Here is a 17,747-nt window from a genome sequence, read left to right on the forward strand (position 1 = left end):
TCTGAATATTTTTTATAATACACGATTAAACTATTTTACTAAAATCAATTTAATAGCAATGACTAGGAAAGATATATTAGGAAATCTATAAATGAAAATAAGGTATACTTAATAAAAAAGCTTCATTTCAATTTGTAATAATCTAAAAATATTTGTAAGTATTATGTTGTGTTTTGTCCTCGATGCAATCGATAGGTACATCTTCGAAAATTTAAAGTATAACCGCATAGCATATCGAAGTAGCATCTTAAATAGTGATAAATACTTGATAATATAATATATTGAAGATCGGCCTGAGACGAAGACAGCGATACATCATTTTTTAGGTGGGTACTAAATATAAACCCATTTAATCGCGCAACGCGATCCATCTGGGATCGTGGCAAATTAAAACGTAGCTTTGACGAAGCGTCCGTCGGCTTCATCAGAACGTCATGTATATGTCGAATAGCAGTTTACGATGTAATAAATACAGAGTTTCGAACTCGCAGAGCTGCACTCCGTCTGGCTAGAGACGCGTCGCCCGACAGCGCCGCGGCCGCCACGCTGGAGGCGCTACGCCGTCACTCGCGGCAGATCGCCGCGCGCCGCGTCCGCCGCGTGCAGGTGTGTCTTCCACCGCGCTGCGCCGCCCTCGTGCCATTTTCTGAACTACGACTGTTTCTACATCTTGATCATTTGTTTCAGTTCACTGAACGAGTAAGAGATGGCGCTCGCGGCGATGGTGCTGGTGAGTGTTGGACCTGACTCCACCCTCCCCCTTAATGTATTTGAGCTAAATATATCCGACCACATTGCATCTCGACGAATAGGCGCGCGCGCCGTACACCGCCCGTGAGAAGCATAGTGGTAGCGGCGGCTGCGCTCACGGGCGCGGCCGCCGTTCATTGTCGGTTTGTGTGTCCAGAGAGCGGTGGTTCCGAGATGTCCGGCGGCAGTGGTGGCGCGGGCGACGGCGAAAGGCGGCCCTCCACCTGTCGCGTTGAGCTGGGCGCGTTGTTGGCGCCTGAGCCTCGTCCGCTCGACAACAAGGTTAAGGTATGAAAATATCGATCTTCATTCCGTAAATATTAAAAAAAAGTGTCTTGAAATCCATTTGCAAAAAGCGTATACCTAAAGCATTTGAGAATATTTAATCTAGCTAAATGCTTAGGCCATCCATAACATTTATTTTTGTGATGAAACTATTGTTGTTTACTTTCGCATAGGACGGGGAAAACCAACCGCTTTATGACAATCGGCTAGCAAACGGTATAAATGTAAAAGTCAACGATTATTCGCATAATTCGCGGCATGTACACAATGTGAGGTGACGTGGAGGAGCGGCCGCCCGCCCTCGCCCTGCGCGACCCATTTGCATAATGAGTATATCGGCTCTCGAAGCCTTCGACACTTCGACAGCGACCCTACGACATTTCACCGTTAACAGCTGACCTACTTCACTTTTATCGTCTTCAATCGCATGCCGATTGGTGAACGTTTGCCAATTTAGGGATAGAAAACTTTACAAAAACACTGTAACTGTGAAATGAATTCGTGTAAACTCAAGTTCAATTTTAATAGCTTTTTAGCAAATTGCATCTCACGTTTAGATGTATCTAAGCGTTGATGTTTAGCGATAAATTATGGAACTCTGAGCTTTGCAAGCAGATGGAATGTAGTTATTTTCGTAATATAAATAAGAAAAAATAACTACACGCGTTACTGCTAAGTGTTGAAAATCTTCTTGCATCTATATAGGACATAGGATCTGGTATTTTTTTAAATTTTAAAATACATGTTTGTTTAAAGTCAATTGCAATTAATGTATTCCTATAACACTGAATGTAAAAATTTCGCTGAATCCAATGTTTTGTTGAGGTTACATTAATTACTAATTGTTTTCTATGATGTTTTTGTTAGTAACATTCACATACGTGTTCTTGACATAAAACTTATATTCTGCATAATGTAGCATTCCTGGATCAATTAATATAATATTAATGATCTCCGTATTCATTGTCAACATAAACAAAGTATCGGCTAATTCATTTAACTCTCTGTCGACAGCGACACAGCATACATGGTATGACAGAGGAAGAAAATGTGGTCCGACCACATCAAGAGATGGCAGTTCTGTCTCTCGAGGAGAAGAAATATCTGCTTGGAGTAGAGCGAGGTGACGTTGCGGGAACGCGACGGGTTCTGCAGCGGGCGCGTGACACCGGTCATATCAACGTTGATTGTGTGGACCCTCTCGGAAGGAGCGCACTGCTCATGGCCATTGACAACGAAAACCTGGAGATGGTGGAGCTGTTGCTTGAATTTGGTGTGGAGACGCGAGACGCATTGTTACACGCAATATCTGAGGAGTTTGTGGAGGCGGTCGAAGCACTTTTGGACCATGAAGAACGAACGCGGAAGCCAGGAGAATTGCACGTAAGTGTCATAAATAGAATCCAAGTCTGCTCAAAAGCCTAAAATCACTTTAAAACAGTGCGAATATCCATAAACATTTTTGAAATGGCCGCAAAATGATTTAAGAAGTGCCTGTCAGTACATTTATGTCCAAAATGACTGTTAAAACACCAAAACTGCTAGAGAAAGTCTTGTAAAAACGAATTACCTAAACTACCTAAAACCAAACCCACTAAAACCAGTTTGCTCTCGTTGAACTGATTGTAGAAAAGGCTTGTGCTATGAAATGGTTAGAAGAATTAGATAAATATTCTTTTAAACTATCATTGTGTAACTTTATTTCGATCACATTTTATTTTTCAAATAATTTCTGAATTTTTGCTGCTTTGTATAATCACTGCGGCATAACGTGGTTTCTAAATGTCCTTCCGGAACAACATAACATAACACGGTATAACATTGTATGTACACAAAATATAGTAGTGCAACGCAAAATTGTACTTTACAAATTGTACAAAGTTATGGAAATGTGTAAGTAAATAGAACATAATGAATAATAAAGATGTACACAGCAAATACTAGGATATCTTATAAAACAATTGGTTTGATAGAATGTATAATTATATTAAAAATAAACTCAATACAACAATAACAACAACATTAATAATATGTTTATTCGACGTCTTAATTCGAGATCGATGATGATGACTGTGACGATATAATATTTGTATAATATGTTACAGAGTTGGGAGGCACTTCCACCCGAGACGGCAACGTTCACATCTGATATAACTCCGCTAATCCTAGCTGCTCATCGTGATAGCTATGAGATCATCAAGCTTTTGTTGGACCGCGGTGCGGCGCTGCCCGTGCCGCACGACGTGCGCTGCGGCTGCGACGAGTGCGTGTGCTCGCGTCGGGAGGACTCACTGCGACATTCACGATCGCGAATTAACGCCTATCGCGCGCTTGCCTCGCCCTCACTCATCGCTCTTTCATCGAAGGACCCGATCTTGACAGCTTTCGAGCTGTCATGGGAGTTGCGACGTCTTTCAGCCTTAGAACACGAGTTTAAGACGGAGTACCAGGAACTACGCGTCCAATGTCAGGAATTTGCTACCGCGCTACTTGATCACACGCGTACTTCGCATGAGTTGCAAGTGTTGCTGAACCACGAGACGGGTTCACCTCAGGCACCACTCACCGAGCCCGGGGCACCCGAGAGGATGAGATTGTCTCGTCTAAAACTTGCCATTAAACTGCGACAGAAAAAGGTAAATTTTAAAATAGTAAAAGCTTATCCATGCACTGAGCTGATCCCAAATAAATGGGACGGAGCAAACGCTAATGGTGATTATAGATCGATGAATATTTTTGCAGTTCGTTGCTCATCCAAACGTTCAACAACTGTTGGCCTCTATATGGTATGAGAGTGTTCCGGGATTTCGTCGCAAGAACATGCTACTTCAGGCCGCAGAGATGGTGCGGATCGGTGCCATGTTCCCGTTGTATTCTCTGGCTTACATCGCAGCACCACATTCAACAGCTGGAAGAACACTACGAAAGCCCTTCATCAAATTCTTGTGCCACTCTGCTAGCTACTTTATGTTTCTCTGTGAGTATGTTAGAATATGAGTTTTATTTTAGATTTTGGAATTGGGTCATTTCTACCTATTTTCTGTTTTTTCACCTCGATTAATCCGTACGTACGTTATATACGAATATGAATATAAATGCGATATCGATCGTAATTAACCGAGGCAGGGTTGATACGTTCGGTAGCACGAGATTGAAAATTGTATGTGATGGTTCGTTCGCAGTTTTGTTGATCTTGGCGTCGCAGCGCATCGAGACGGCGGCGGGTGGTATGCTGTGGGGCGCGCCGCACGGAGCTCCGCTGTCTCGTCGGGGGGCACCGCCCTCGCTGGTGGAGTGGCTTATCCTAGCCTGGGTCAGCGGTCGGTTGACTTCTTATATTTTTATTTTTTGCATTCTACAGATTCATGAAAACATACGCAAGCGTGTCAGCCCCTAGTGTTCGCCTCGAGCAGGGCCTACAAAAAATACCTCAATATTTAGTGCATGTAAAAATTATGTAATATCTAAAAATATGACATTATTGTTATAAGGTTTGATCTGGAGCGAGGTAAAGCAACTCTGGGACATGGGGCTTCGCGAGTATGTACATGACATGTGGAACGTAATCGATTTCGTGACCAACTCGTTATACGTAGCCACGGTCGCACTGCGTGTGGTTTCGCACTTTCAGGTAATACATTAATCTGTTATTAATTATTATCCTTACTTATGTCGTATGTTACTTGTAAAAAGTCATCTCTTACGTATATCATCTTGAGTTGTTGAGTCTTGAGTTAAATAAAACACAAACTTGAAAACATCTATTAATTAATCGAATCGAGCTGACACGACTCAGTGGTTACAACGCATGCATCTTAACCGATGATTTCTGGTTCAAATCCAGGCAAGCACCACTCTATATATATGTGCTTAATTTGTTTTTATAATTCATCTCTTACTTAGCGGTGAAGGAAAACATCGTGAGGTAACCTGCATGTGTCTAATTTCATTGAATTTCTGCCCCATGTCCATTTCACCAAACCGCATTGGAAAAGCGTGGTGGAATATGTTCCAAACCCTCTCCTAAATGGGAGAGGAGGCCTTAGCCCGGCAGTGGGAAATTTACAGGCTGTTACTTTTTTTTTACTTTATCACGTTGTGCAATATGAACTGTACGTTTTTTTCTTTTGGGTTACAGGTTCGTAGAGAAATGGCAATGGGGCTTCAATGGAACCAACCAAGGGAGAAGTGGGACGCTTGGGATCCAATGTTACTTTCTGAGGGTCTCTTTTCTGCCGCTAATATTTTTAGCAGCTTGAAGCTCGTATATATCTTTAGCGTCAATCCTCACTTGGGACCGCTGCAGGTGTCTCTCAGCCGCATGGTTTTAGACATACTGAAGTTCTTTGTCCTAGACATACTCGTCATATTTGCTTTTTCTTGCGGTGAGTAATAAAATATTGGTAATTACCGGAATATATATTTCATGGATCCAAAATAATTTAAGATAAACATAAATTTAGTATTATTATTAAATTTAGTTGTGTGAAAGGATATGGTTAGAAATAACGTTACTTGTGAGATGACGCCCGACAGAGACGTATAGAAGGAGAAGACATGCAGCGTTGACCCCAAATAAAATTGGGATAAGGGCAGGAGGATGAGGATGAGGATGATAAACTGAGAAATTTAGCTTGATATATATTCCATATTTATAATAATATATAGAATAATTATTAAATATTTATATGTTAAAATAAAGGTCTCAATCAGCTGTTGTGGTATTACGCCGATATGGAAAAGAAAAAATGTAATTCTGGAGCTTCTCTCACCGCCGCTAACGGCACGCTGCCAGATCCCGACGCTTGCATCGTCTGGCGACGGTTTGCAAAGTATGCTCTATATTATGTATTCGTATTTGCACATTCATGTTTCTTCGCATAAACAAACCGATGTTTACTATTAAAGTTCTGTTTGTCTTCAAGTCTCTTCGAAACAATGCAGACTTTGTTCTGGGCGGCTTTTGGACTCGTGGACCTGGATTCCTTTGAACTTGATGGCATCAAGATCTTTACTCGCTTTTGGGGAATGCTTATGTTCGGCACTTATGCTGTCATTAATGTCATCGTGCTGCTCAATCTACTCATAGCTATGATGAACCACTCTTACCAACTTATATCAGTAAGTATTCTATCTGTGAATTTAAGTTACTTAAACAAATGATATTCATAAGTATTTAAATGTTATTGAAATATATAAATGTGATTTTATTATTTGTTATTTGTGAAAATAGTCACTGTCAGTTCGAGAATGAATATTTTGAATCAATAATAAAATGAAATTTAATACTCATAGGAACGGGCAGACGTAGAATGGAAATTCGCGCGCAGCAAGCTTTGGATTAGCTACTTCGAGGAAGGTGGCACAGCACCGCCTCCCTTCAACGTGGTTCCGTCGCCGAAATCTGCTCTGTTTGCGTGGCGCTGGCTGCAGCGACGGCTGTGCGGACACGCACGGGCCAAGCGCGAACACATGCGCACCATTCGGGTGAGCTGAGCACTCCGATCCGAGTGATGCACTCCTTATTTACGTTTACGTTATAAGTACGCTTAATTTTCAGAGGAAAGCGAAACAGGCGAACGAGCGTGACTTCCGATATCAGGTGCGTTATCGCCTATATTTCATTATCTCAGTTGACTGAGCTCTCGTTCAATATATTTTACAAATGTATGCGAGGTATGTGGAAATCTCAAATTAAAAAACTGTGTCGTAGGCGATAATGCGCAACCTGGTTCGTCGCTACGTGACGGTGCAGCAGAGGCGCGCGGAATGCGGTGGCGTCACAGAGGATGACGTTAACGAGATCAAGCAGGATGTAAGCGCCTTCCGTTGCGAGCTTGTTGAGATTCTGCGCAACTCTGGCATGAACACCTCCACCGCCAACGCCGGAGCTCCCGGTAATTCCTGAACACAACTACGATCGTGTTTGCATGTTACTATCAGTTATACCACAGTTCAGGATTTACCAAGGATTAGACGTCGAGATATGCTTGGGTATAAGATAATAAGATAATAAGAGTGTGTACACAGCATAAACGTTTTTCGAGATTTTTTGATAAGAATACATGAAATCTTAGTTTTTTGGCTTTCAGTATATAGACTTATAGACTATCGAAACAAAAATTGAAGCTAACGATCAGTCCTATCAGGTGGAGGCGGCGGCAAGAAGAATCGTCAGAAGGAGCGTCGCCTGATGAAGGGCTTCAACATCGCGCCGGGCGGGTCGCTGGCACCCGTGGACGAATTTTTGGCATCACTGCATCACGAGCACGGCGGCGCACACGGCGCAGCACACCACGCTTCACTCTCGGCGCTGCTGGGCGGTCGCTTGCGTGCCAGTCAATCCAGCCTGTCGGACGGCGGCAGCGGCGCACTCGGACCACGCCGCAAGCCCACCTCACACAAACGGCGCTGGGGCACCATCATCGAGGCCGCACGTGCCGCCCGCGTCTCCAAGCTCATCGGCCGCTCGCGTTCCGAGGACTCAGTCTGCGATCATGCGCGTCAGTCCCCGAGGTATAACTTTGATCTAGCACTAAATAGAACTTAATTCGTTCTATATTATTAAATACCCTATTACACGAAAGACGTCTCATTTGCAGCGGTAGCGAACGGTCGGATTCCGGAAGTGATTCACAACGTAGTCCCGAACGAGTCACGCGTAGTGGACCGCTGCATCCTTTGTCGGCATTAGCAGCTCTCAAACGAAAGCGTAAAAAATTTTCGGACTCGCGCCGTGCTGCGGAAGGAGCTCGCTCGTCGGCCGGGGTAGCGGAGGCACTGCAGCGTGCCAGCTCTGTTCCTGCAAGGGCCCCGCCAGTTGCTCCGATTCGTGCGACTCGCCCACCACCTCCATCCATTTCACCCTCTACTACCGCCGAAAGTGTGCCTGGTAAAGGTGGTAGTCGGGAACCGTTGTTGGCAAGCCTCGACGATGACGCACATAAGGTACAATATTTAAGATTAATATCGGCGAACATTGTATTTACGAATATGGATCATACTTTGAGACACTATGTAATGTACAGTTGTAATCGAGACATTCATTTTTAACAATTTCATATTGGTCTAGATAAGAAATAGGTACGAAGTTCGATTACAACACAGTTTTCCCTTAGAAATATCATAATTAGTAAAAAGTAATACTATTTAAATGTCTTCGATTAGTACTCTGTATTGATAATAATAATTAATTAGTAGCTAAACAAGATTACAACTGAATAGTTATAACGAAAGACACATTAAACGTTAGCAGGAGACGTGCGGGCAGTGCGGGTACGCGACGGCGGCCGAGGCGCCGCCCGCGAGTGAAGATGCGGACGCGGACGACGCGTGCGGGCGCTGCGCGTCGCTGGCGCGCCTGGCGGGCGTCACGCCGCTGCACGGCCACGCGCCGCACCACTCGGCCGGCTGGCTCTAGCGACTCCCACTACATCGTCGACGACAACGCGCCGGAGGATAGTTAGAATGACCGATGATAATACAACTATAACTCGTATATTGAAAAGAGCGACTTTACACAATATGAAGATCATTGAAGTTGTGAAAATAACTCCATGAAACAATTATTTGATAATTGTTTTTGGTAATAACGATGATTCGGGTAAAATAAAATTCGTTCGCAACTGCATTCAAATATGCACGCTAGTAGTCATTCTTTATACGAATGTTTATCAAAGAACTACGTACATATGAGTTAGGAATTAGGTAGTCTAGTAGATATTTTCCTATAATTATAATAGTTATGTAGTTAAAAATTGTGACTATTTATCGAACACCAATTAGTTAAGTAGATGCAATCTAAGATTACTAATAGTTTTGTGATAAGGCCTAACTATTTTATATACCTACGACTTATAATATGTATACTTAAAATATATTATTAATCAAATAGATATAGGTACGTAAATAATAAATATACGATACTATAATGTGTTCCAGAATGTTTTCCAGTTATTAGTTACTTGGTCCGCGCCCACGGAGATATAATAGTAATATTTAGGACTAAGGTCGAACAAGAAGAAACAGGGATTTTATGTGAAACATGTTGTCCAATTTACTGAAACTGCATTATATTTTCTGTTAATAATAATTCCTATGAGCTTCGTGCACATTGGTTCGTATGAAATCGACGAGGGCTTGCTGTGACCTTATTTCACTGCATATGTTTAGGGAAATCAGATCTAGCCATATACACCAGTTGTTACAAATTGAGGTGAATGCTTTAAAATTCGACGTACCTCAATGAAAGTGACCGATATTGGCTAGTTGTGTGGCGTAGTGATGTGCACTCTGCATGCACTAAAAACGTAACGACAGTAGAAGCAATAGGTGACCGAAACTAGGTTTAACGAACACTCGCATTTAATCGAAACATTTTGAAATATTTTATAACTAGAATACTTAAAAGTAATGCTAGTGGGTAGTGTAGTTGAAATAGTTTGATCTTTGGAGTACTTAACAACAGCTGCTAAGTTCATATTAATATGTATTTAAAAATATTTGCATTTTGTATCTATTATTTCATACAGCGATAACGCACAGTAAGATAAACGGAAATTCTTTTTTCGGAACTCTTAAATTATGTTGTGGAAATTAATCCTTACCTTGGTTATATATAATTTAACACAGATACGCTGCTATACGTTTAAGTGTTTTCCGTGTAGAAACTTTAAAGTGCTACTCTTCGACCTTGGCGCCATCTGTAGATTCGGACTCTTTAAAAGATTTCCGAAATTAGTTAGACAGCAAGCGGTAATTATTTTTAAATTTACAATGATGTGATGTTGTATAAAAAGTTTTATGTTTACTCATAACAAATATCTAACGATAATCATTATTTACAACAATATTTATTTTTTATTAAATATTGTATCTGATCTATCTAATAAAAAAAATTAAGCTGATTCCTTAAGATATTCTTCAATTATCATGTAAGCAGTGGACTGGTCTGGTCCACATAAATATCAATATATTCATTAGTAATATACAGAGAAAAACACGCTGTTGTTAGATATACCAGCTCATAGGTACTAATACACAATACTTAGTAGTGTTAGTGAAGTATCAACGATGCATGTGATGCCGTTTTTGAATGCGTGCTGTTGTATGAGATTGCGCACCTCTTCTCCTCCCCGAGCCATCTTATTTAAAAATTCTGACATAATTAAAAAAAATCAATGGACAAATAACAACTCTCGTTTCACAGTAACCGTAATTTATTTTGTAGCAATATTGTGAAGTTTACATTTAATTAAGCTCAAAAGGCACAAAGTTTTGTTAGTTATAAATCATGGGCCCTTAAGTTTGGGCGGTTGCAGAGGTGCGTCTAAATTATGATTTACTTGATTATTGTTGGGTATGTGTACTTGTATCTCGAGTAGTATCACCGGAGGCCTTCACACGTGTTTAGTTGTTTGCGGTGCGAAACACGCGCAGCTACATAAACGGTTTATATTTTATAAAGAGTTGTTGTTTATTTATACATTATATTTGTATATAACGGTGCGAAGTTTAATAAATTAAGCACTAAACGCTCTGTTGTTTTATTTAAAAAAAATCTCGGCCTACTTTGATATATACGTTACAGTTACAATTAGATCAAGTAAACGTACTATAATATAATTACTTCAAAGTTCCAAAATAATCGCGTTTTTTGGTTTTGCATGAATCCGGAGGAAAAAACCAAAGTACGGTATAGTGTAGGTAAAGTGTACTAATATAACCGAGTATCAATAAGACGTATCCATAGAGGGGAAATAAAATCACGTTGTTATTTTTCGAGGATTTATTAAACGCCTCACGCGGTGAGGTCGAGCGGTACGTATTCACGCTGTGGGGGCGTGCGCACTGCGAGCATTAGCCGGCCGGCGCGCGCGCTGAGCAGCACAGAGCAGCCGCCCGCCACGGCGCCGCGCTCGGCCGCCAGCGCCAACTGATTCACTACGCGCCGCTCCACCTCATGCTTGATCGAACGCGCGCCGTAGTGCACGTCATATCTGTAAGCATTAAGGTTCGGATTACTTCTTAACTGATATCGAACTTACACACAATGGTAGAGTATCCTGTTACCCGTCGGCGAGCGCGCCCAGAACCCCGCCTTCCCAGCGCAGCTCAACGGCATGTCTGGCTCGTGCCTTCTCCGCCCACGCACGTAGCTCCATTTGCACGAGCGTGAGCAGCTCCTGCCGCGAGAAGGGCAGGAAGTAGACGATCTCGTTGATGCGGCCAAGGAACTCGTCGCGTCCGAAATGCCTTTTAAGGATGGGCCGCACCACCGTGTCCTTGAACTTGCGGGACACCTGAAGCGCCTCTTCTTGCTCACCTTCGCCCTCGGGCGGGACGAATACTTCGGAATTTTCATCGTACTCTTCTGTAAATAATTAATATTTATATGGCAATGTGAAGTTGATTATAATAGAAGCATCATAATCATCGATACCGTGATTCAAAATTATATTAAAGCAAATCTGCATGAATAGTGAATTTCATGGAGAAAATGTTATATAAGAGTGATGATTACGAAGATGAGGCTTGCTCACTTCTGGTCTGATCCGTGAGAGGTACGGGCGTGGTGGGGGCGGCGACTGCGGGCCTCACTCGCTGCGCCGCCAGCGCCTCAGCTTCACGTCGCAGTCGCAGTCCGTACTGTGCGATTTCGTCCGACGCCAAGTTAGACGTCATGACAAAGATAGCATTCTTGCACTCGATCAGTTTACCCTTGCCATCCGTAAGGCGTCCCTATTAACGGTATTAAATTGAGTGATTATATCGTATTATCATTTAATTTAATAAGATATATATGGATCTATATTTGAGTGCTTTTGTATCGTATTCGCGCATTACCTCATCAAAGAGTTGTAAAAGTACTGTGAGAACATCAGGATGGGCTTTGTCCACTTCGTCGAATAAAACTACAGCATCCGCTCGTCGAGCCAGCGCTCTCGTCAACTGTCCGCCTTCTTCGTGACCCACGTATCCCGGCGGAGCTCCAATCAACTTGGCCACTTCGTGCTTTTCCTGATATTCTGACATATCCAATCGAATGAAAGCGGCGGGATCGTCACGATGCATATACCTTGCGAGTTGTTTTGCAAGTTCCGTTTTCCCGATTCCAGAACTTCCCAAAAAAAGGAATACGAGCGGATGTTCTTCATCCGCCCACCCGTTTTCTTTCCGGCGGACAGCGGCAGCAACGGTTTCTATGGCCGCCGTTTGTCCAACGATATATTGTTTTAAGCGCTGTTCAAGGGGAAACCGCCGTCGTTCCTCAGCCGCGGCTGCCGCAGCGGTCTCTTCCCAGCGACGGATATGCTCTAGAATTACATCACGTGTGGTAGAAGGGTCCCTGGCATAATGAAGCGCTCGACGCCCAGCATGGTCTCGGGCAGTGGGATCAGCACCGGCTTCTAGCAATGCTTTAGCAGACTTTGATGAATCTGATAGAGCTGCGTAATGAAGTGCTGTCCAGCCTAAGAATGATGCCCGTGCATTCATTGCACTACAGAATTCATCTTCTCGTCTCTGTAACACCTCCAATGGATGCATACCAGTTGAGGCCGCGGCAGCAGAGGCCCCTGCGTATTGTTCACGCAGATCAGGCTTTGCTCCTAGCCGAAGTAATTCCTTCACTGTTGCTGGTTGATCGTTAGCAGCCGCGACCATCAAAGCTGTCCATCCCAAAGAATGTCGTCTGTCCGCTGGGCCTCCTTCGCCATCACCGGAATTTCGTCCATCATCTTTTCCTGTTTCCACTTGCCTAAACAAAATTGAAAAGAAAAACTATAACAACAACAGACAAAAGGCATAAAAATTACAGGAAATATTTCATAATAAATATCAATTATAATGTAAATTAAGTTCCCTTTACTCACTTTCGGAGTTCTTGAATATTTCCAAGTTTTGCAGCACTAAAAAATCTTTTTTCTGTAAAAATAAAAAGTTTATCAATGAGAATTATATCCATGGCCTGAAATTGTGAAAATGAGTTAATAATAGCAAAATATATTAGTATATAGTTAATAATGCCAAATGTATTTCAGCTGTTTTGATTGAAAAAACTTGAATGGTTTTCAGAAGCAATTCTAAATTATAAAATATATACTTCTTCTAGAAAAATCTAAAGTAGTGTCTGCTAGTTTAAGTTACGTCAATAAATAACATTACAGTTATCGAATTAAACTGTTTTACCAATTGTACCCCTTCATTCAAAAACTTCAATAAACAAAACATTTCATTTCTTTGAATAAATGAAACCAATTGAACTGATTAATTTGAGTATATCTTATATATACATTGTTTGTTAAATAATTTAAAAATTATGTTATGTTAAATAAATTAAATATCTATCAAAAGTTGTAGAAAAATAATAGAATGTCAAACATTATCTGAATCTGTAAAATTTTTAAAGCTTTGTGGTGCCATTCTCTGATGTGCTGAGACCATAACAGCTATTTGATATACTGTAAGAAAATACATTTATATGATTCCTATTGAAAAATGAATCCTATGGTGTACTTGCTCTAATAAAAAGTCTCTTTGACAACATACCACACTGAATAATATTCTGTTAAATTACCTGATTGCATCACATCAACTTTTAGTTTCTTAAAATGTTATTGTTGGGGTCTAATAACCCCAAAGATATTATGATAGTTTTCATACGGGGTCTTCAAAGCCCCATAGCGAAGGAATGGAAAAATAAAAAACATATGCACTAACCGACCTGTTAATACATTAACATTACCAAATTGCTTACTGCAAGCCCTTCAATCTGTGTTTTGAAATCTAAATAGAATAATTATATAAAAGTTATTATAAGTAGCTAGAACAAACCATTATATACATGATCAGCAGCGATGAGCGCTAGCCCGATTGAGGCAGCCTGCACTATGTATCGACGCCGTCTCGAAGCAGACGAAGTTATTGAAGTACTCCGATTAAAAGAGGTGCTGCGTCTTACTGGCACTGTAAACAATCGTACTGCACCGAATCGAAGCACCTTCGCGGCTGCGGACCGAATTGTTGACATTTCTTAAGAGACTCAGTGAGCCGAAATACTTTGAATATTAATTACAATTGTGTTATGGTCCAAAAAATTATGTGCAACCTAAAGCAGCGCTGATGATTGTCCGCATTTTCGATGTTACGACCGCTTCGTCATATTTTTTTTAAGCTTTTGTTTTAATTTTTATATGTTGTATCGACTTACATCATTTGTTACAGAAAACTTGACATTAGTTTTGTTGTTGAAAAGTCAGTGTCAATATCATATGAATTAAAAGTGTATAAAAATCAGCTGATTAGCTTAAACTTAAATTTTTTGAACATAAAATTTAAATTTAATAAATAAAAAAACAAAAATCACTTTTTCGAAATTTAGATACTTCAACTTTTATGGATTGAAAATCAAAGATACAAATTATTTGTCTTTACTTTCCGAACGTAATTATGATATCATTGGTCTTGTATTGCTTTCAAACTCAAAGCTGATCTCTATTGGCTTAAGTTGACAATTGACAGTTCAATAAATTTCAATTTCATTTTGAGGTGTGATATTTTATTAAACAAGACTTATAAAAATGAAATGTTTGCCTAAATTTATTACATAGATACAGAGTGTTTTAGATTTTGTACGAAATATTTCGCTTCTATATAATAGGTTTGTTTATAAATTACTTGTTCCTAATGTGTTGACATATGAAGTGTGTCTGTTTTTATAAAAAGTTTCGCGGGGATTTGTTGTGTATCATTAAAAAATGGCTTTGGGTGGATCAACATTCCTGCAGAACGCTACAATGCTTGAACAACTGCTCGAAGAGATCAATTTTCAGCGGACCAAGGAGATGCGGCAGTTGATGAAGGATGGTAAGTACTGACTTATTTATATTCTCACAGTATCGGTTGTTAAAATAAGATTCCAATTAGAAATTACTAGTATTAAACTAATCTTTATTGGCTTCCATTTGGTTTTACTTTTAACAGTAGAATATAATACACAAAAGATAAATTCTTAAATTATTCTCTTGAAAAAACATACACAGAATTAAGAAAAAAAAAACTTATTTAACTTAAAAACTTTACTGTCGCGTTTGCATCTCTGATTGATTGCTTGAATGCTGTTATAAATATCATTTTAAAAAATCCCTTTTTTATTATTTTTTATATAAATTCTGGACGAAATTTGCTGTAGTTATACAGAAAATAACCATATCCTATTACAATTGAAGAAGGAGTGTGAATTACAAACCATAGATTTAAATATTCCAAGCATTGCTATAGCTCTTGTATGTTATTCACCATATAAATTTCTTGATTAATATGCCTTAGAAAAGACAACATTGAAATACTTTAATTTTACTTTAAAACTTGGAAGTTTTCTCTCTTTATCTCACAAAATATATTTTTTTCAAGAATCCACACTAAATACCACTGATTATTTGTGAACTCAGTTACAAAGTTATTTATTTTAACTTTATTTTCTTCTACTGTTGTTGATATAGTCTATACTTGGTAGACTAAAATTTTCTTTGTAGTCATTATAAAACTAGTTTGATTTTTTTTTGTATATAGGTATTTCTTTTAGGTTTTGTTTGTATAATAGAACAAGATGTGACTAAGCATTGTTATTAAACATTTTATACTTTGTTGCTACAGTGTGGAAATGATGTGGTTTTTTTATGACTTTTAAATATCATTACATAGTATAAAACAAAGTCGCTTGCCACTGTCTGCCCCTATGTATGTCTCTTAGATCTTTGAAATTATGCATCAAATTGTGGTTTTTTTTTAATACAGTAAAGAAACTTTGATAATTTTAGAAGTTTCTAATGTGATGTTGTAAATAAACATATCAGCATTGCATCCGTTCGAAGCTGGAGCTAGTTAAAGTTAGTTAAACAGGGATGTTAAGGAGCTTTGTAACTATAACTGAAAAAAGAAACAATATCCAAAATAAAAATCTATCCAAAACCATAATGGTATCAAATAATACCATTGCTTTTAACTATGTATATTATTTTTACAAAGTATTATACTTAAAGAGAGTTACTTTTTTAAGGTTATATATATTTTTTATGATTATACCTAATAACAGATATTAGTCTAATAAAGTCAAATTGATACCTTGTTAATTTCTCTCTTAAAATTTCCAAATAACCTAATATTCATCATTGAAACAATACAAAACAATTGAATAATCCAAACTAATTTTGTTTCCATAAATTATTTATGTATTCTTATTGATATCCATGTCTAATTATATCTATAACATCCCTGTATCTAACTCAGAGTTCTTACTTTATACCTGGTAGTTTTGATTAAGCCCTTTAGTATAAATAAGTACATACATTTTACTGCCTAACAACAATAAATATTATAATTGTTTTGGATTGAAGGGTAAGTAAGCCAGTATAACAATATGTACAAAGGAAATAAGATCTTAATTTCCAAGATTGATGGCACATTGGTGATATGAAGAATAATCAATATTTATTACTCTTAAAACCTATGTAATACTCAAAGTTAAAGAAATAACTGGTAAGATATCTTATAAGGCATTATGCTTCTTATTAAACACTGTTAGAGTGTCAATATAATTATTTGAAATATATCTTGTATGATGTTTGATGTCCATAAGTTATAGAAATTAGCCAATTTGTTACCCAGTGTTGAACCACATAACAATCATGTAAAGTATAAAGCATCACTCACAGCACAACCATGAGCCTTTTGAACTTGTCTTTTATGCCTATTATTATAATAGCTCATTCACTTTAAAATAAGTGCTTGTCGAGTGCTTGTAAGTGCTTGCCTATTTGAATAAAGTATATTATGATTTTGATTTTAAGTCTTCAGATCAAGTGCAAAACAAATAATTGCCATTTATTGGTTAAATAACTAGTGAAATTCTGTATTAGTATTTGTCTGTATTAACAATTCTAATGGACAACAGTTATTAACTTATATCAAACAAGAATATAATTATAACAAAATTCACCTAACCTAACCATTGATTGTCCTGAACTTAGCTGTCACTTTTGTGCTTTAAGGACTGTTGTTATGAGTTTCTCATTGATTTATTGCTGCATGGTATCAGACAAGACTGGAGAAGAAAACAATACCAGCACTTTTACTAAACTAACTTGAATCATGAACATAATATGTAGACTAAACAGATCAGCAATAACTGACCATATGCTAGACATTACCTTAAAGTCCAGCTCAAACGAAGAGAATTATTTATGATCAAATATCTGCAAAGCCATATTTGCCCCAGATCTCGTACCTCATAGTTGTCATATTGATTGGCGAAATTTTTTTTAATGATTCAGTAAATAACTAGTGGTTCCAAAGAATTTTAGCCATATAAATGTTAGTGATCTATCCCCTAATGTGTTGCATACTTTCTGGTTCAAACTGAAAGTTCCTTGAATTTACGCGAATATACGAATATAAATTACTTGGTGGTAGGGCTCTGTGCAAGCCCACCTGGGTAGGTTCCACCCAGTCATCAGATATTCTACCGCCAAACAACAGTACTTTATATTGTTGTGTTCCGGTTTGAAAGGTGAGTGAGCCAGTGTAACTTCAGGCACAATGGACATAACATCTTAGTCCCCTAGATTGGTGGCGCATTGGCGATGAAAGGAATGGTTAATGTTTCTTACAGCGCCATTGTCTGTAGGCGGTGGTGACCACTTACCACCAGTGGC

At 39.1% G+C, this 17,747-nt stretch overlaps 3 protein-coding genes across 7 annotated transcripts in view; 2 read left to right on the plus strand and 1 right to left on the minus strand.

Annotated features, from left to right (window-relative positions):
• Positions 1 to 498: 498 nt before the first annotated feature.
• LOC124544380 (transient receptor potential-gamma protein) lies at positions 499 to 9,862 on the plus strand. Of its 5 annotated transcripts, none has more exons than XM_047122900.1 (17): positions 499 to 606; positions 688 to 730; positions 908 to 1,038; positions 2,050 to 2,418; positions 3,141 to 3,671; positions 3,778 to 4,012; positions 4,218 to 4,355; positions 4,527 to 4,666; positions 5,174 to 5,420; positions 5,738 to 5,867; positions 5,961 to 6,156; positions 6,331 to 6,522; positions 6,596 to 6,637; positions 6,749 to 6,932; positions 7,176 to 7,551; positions 7,638 to 7,983; positions 8,288 to 9,862. In XM_047122900.1, the coding sequence occupies exons 3-17, from the start codon at positions 925 to 927 to the stop codon at positions 8,453 to 8,455; spliced, it is 3,408 nt and encodes a 1,135-aa protein (XP_046978856.1). In that variant the 5' UTR covers positions 499 to 606; positions 688 to 730; positions 908 to 924; the 3' UTR covers positions 8,456 to 9,862. The 5 variants fall into 5 exon arrangements, with proteins under 5 accessions (XP_046978856.1, XP_046978857.1, XP_046978855.1 ...); XM_047122901.1 differs by having other exon boundaries at positions 500 to 606; positions 7,185 to 7,551; XM_047122899.1 differs by having other exon boundaries at positions 566 to 606; positions 8,291 to 9,862.
• Positions 9,863 to 10,778: 916 nt separating this feature from the next.
• Positions 10,779 to 14,287, minus strand: LOC124544284 (caseinolytic peptidase B protein homolog). The gene is made up of 6 exons (XM_047122759.1): positions 13,870 to 14,287; positions 12,909 to 12,960; positions 11,881 to 12,793; positions 11,577 to 11,775; positions 11,107 to 11,407; positions 10,779 to 11,033 (listed from the first exon to the last, which is right to left on the minus strand). The coding sequence occupies exons 1-6, from the start codon at positions 14,063 to 14,065 to the stop codon at positions 10,835 to 10,837; spliced, it is 1,860 nt and encodes a 619-aa protein (XP_046978715.1). The 5' UTR covers positions 14,066 to 14,287; the 3' UTR covers positions 10,779 to 10,834.
• A 254-nt stretch (positions 14,288 to 14,541) lies between these two features.
• LOC124544115 (uncharacterized protein KIAA0930 homolog) overlaps positions 14,542 to 17,747 on the plus strand; it is a 37,389-nt gene continuing 34,183 nt past the window's right edge. The window contains exon 1 of the mRNA XM_047122559.1: positions 14,542 to 14,901. Coding sequence (XP_046978515.1) covers positions 14,793 to 14,901 — 109 coding nt within the window. The 5' untranslated portion in view covers positions 14,542 to 14,792. The remainder of the gene's footprint in view (positions 14,902 to 17,747) is intronic.

The sequence above is a fragment of the Vanessa cardui genome, chromosome 4, assembly GCF_905220365.1.
Source record: "Vanessa cardui chromosome 4, ilVanCard2.1, whole genome shotgun sequence".
NCBI classification, from domain to species: domain Eukaryota; kingdom Metazoa; phylum Arthropoda; class Insecta; order Lepidoptera; family Nymphalidae; genus Vanessa; species Vanessa cardui.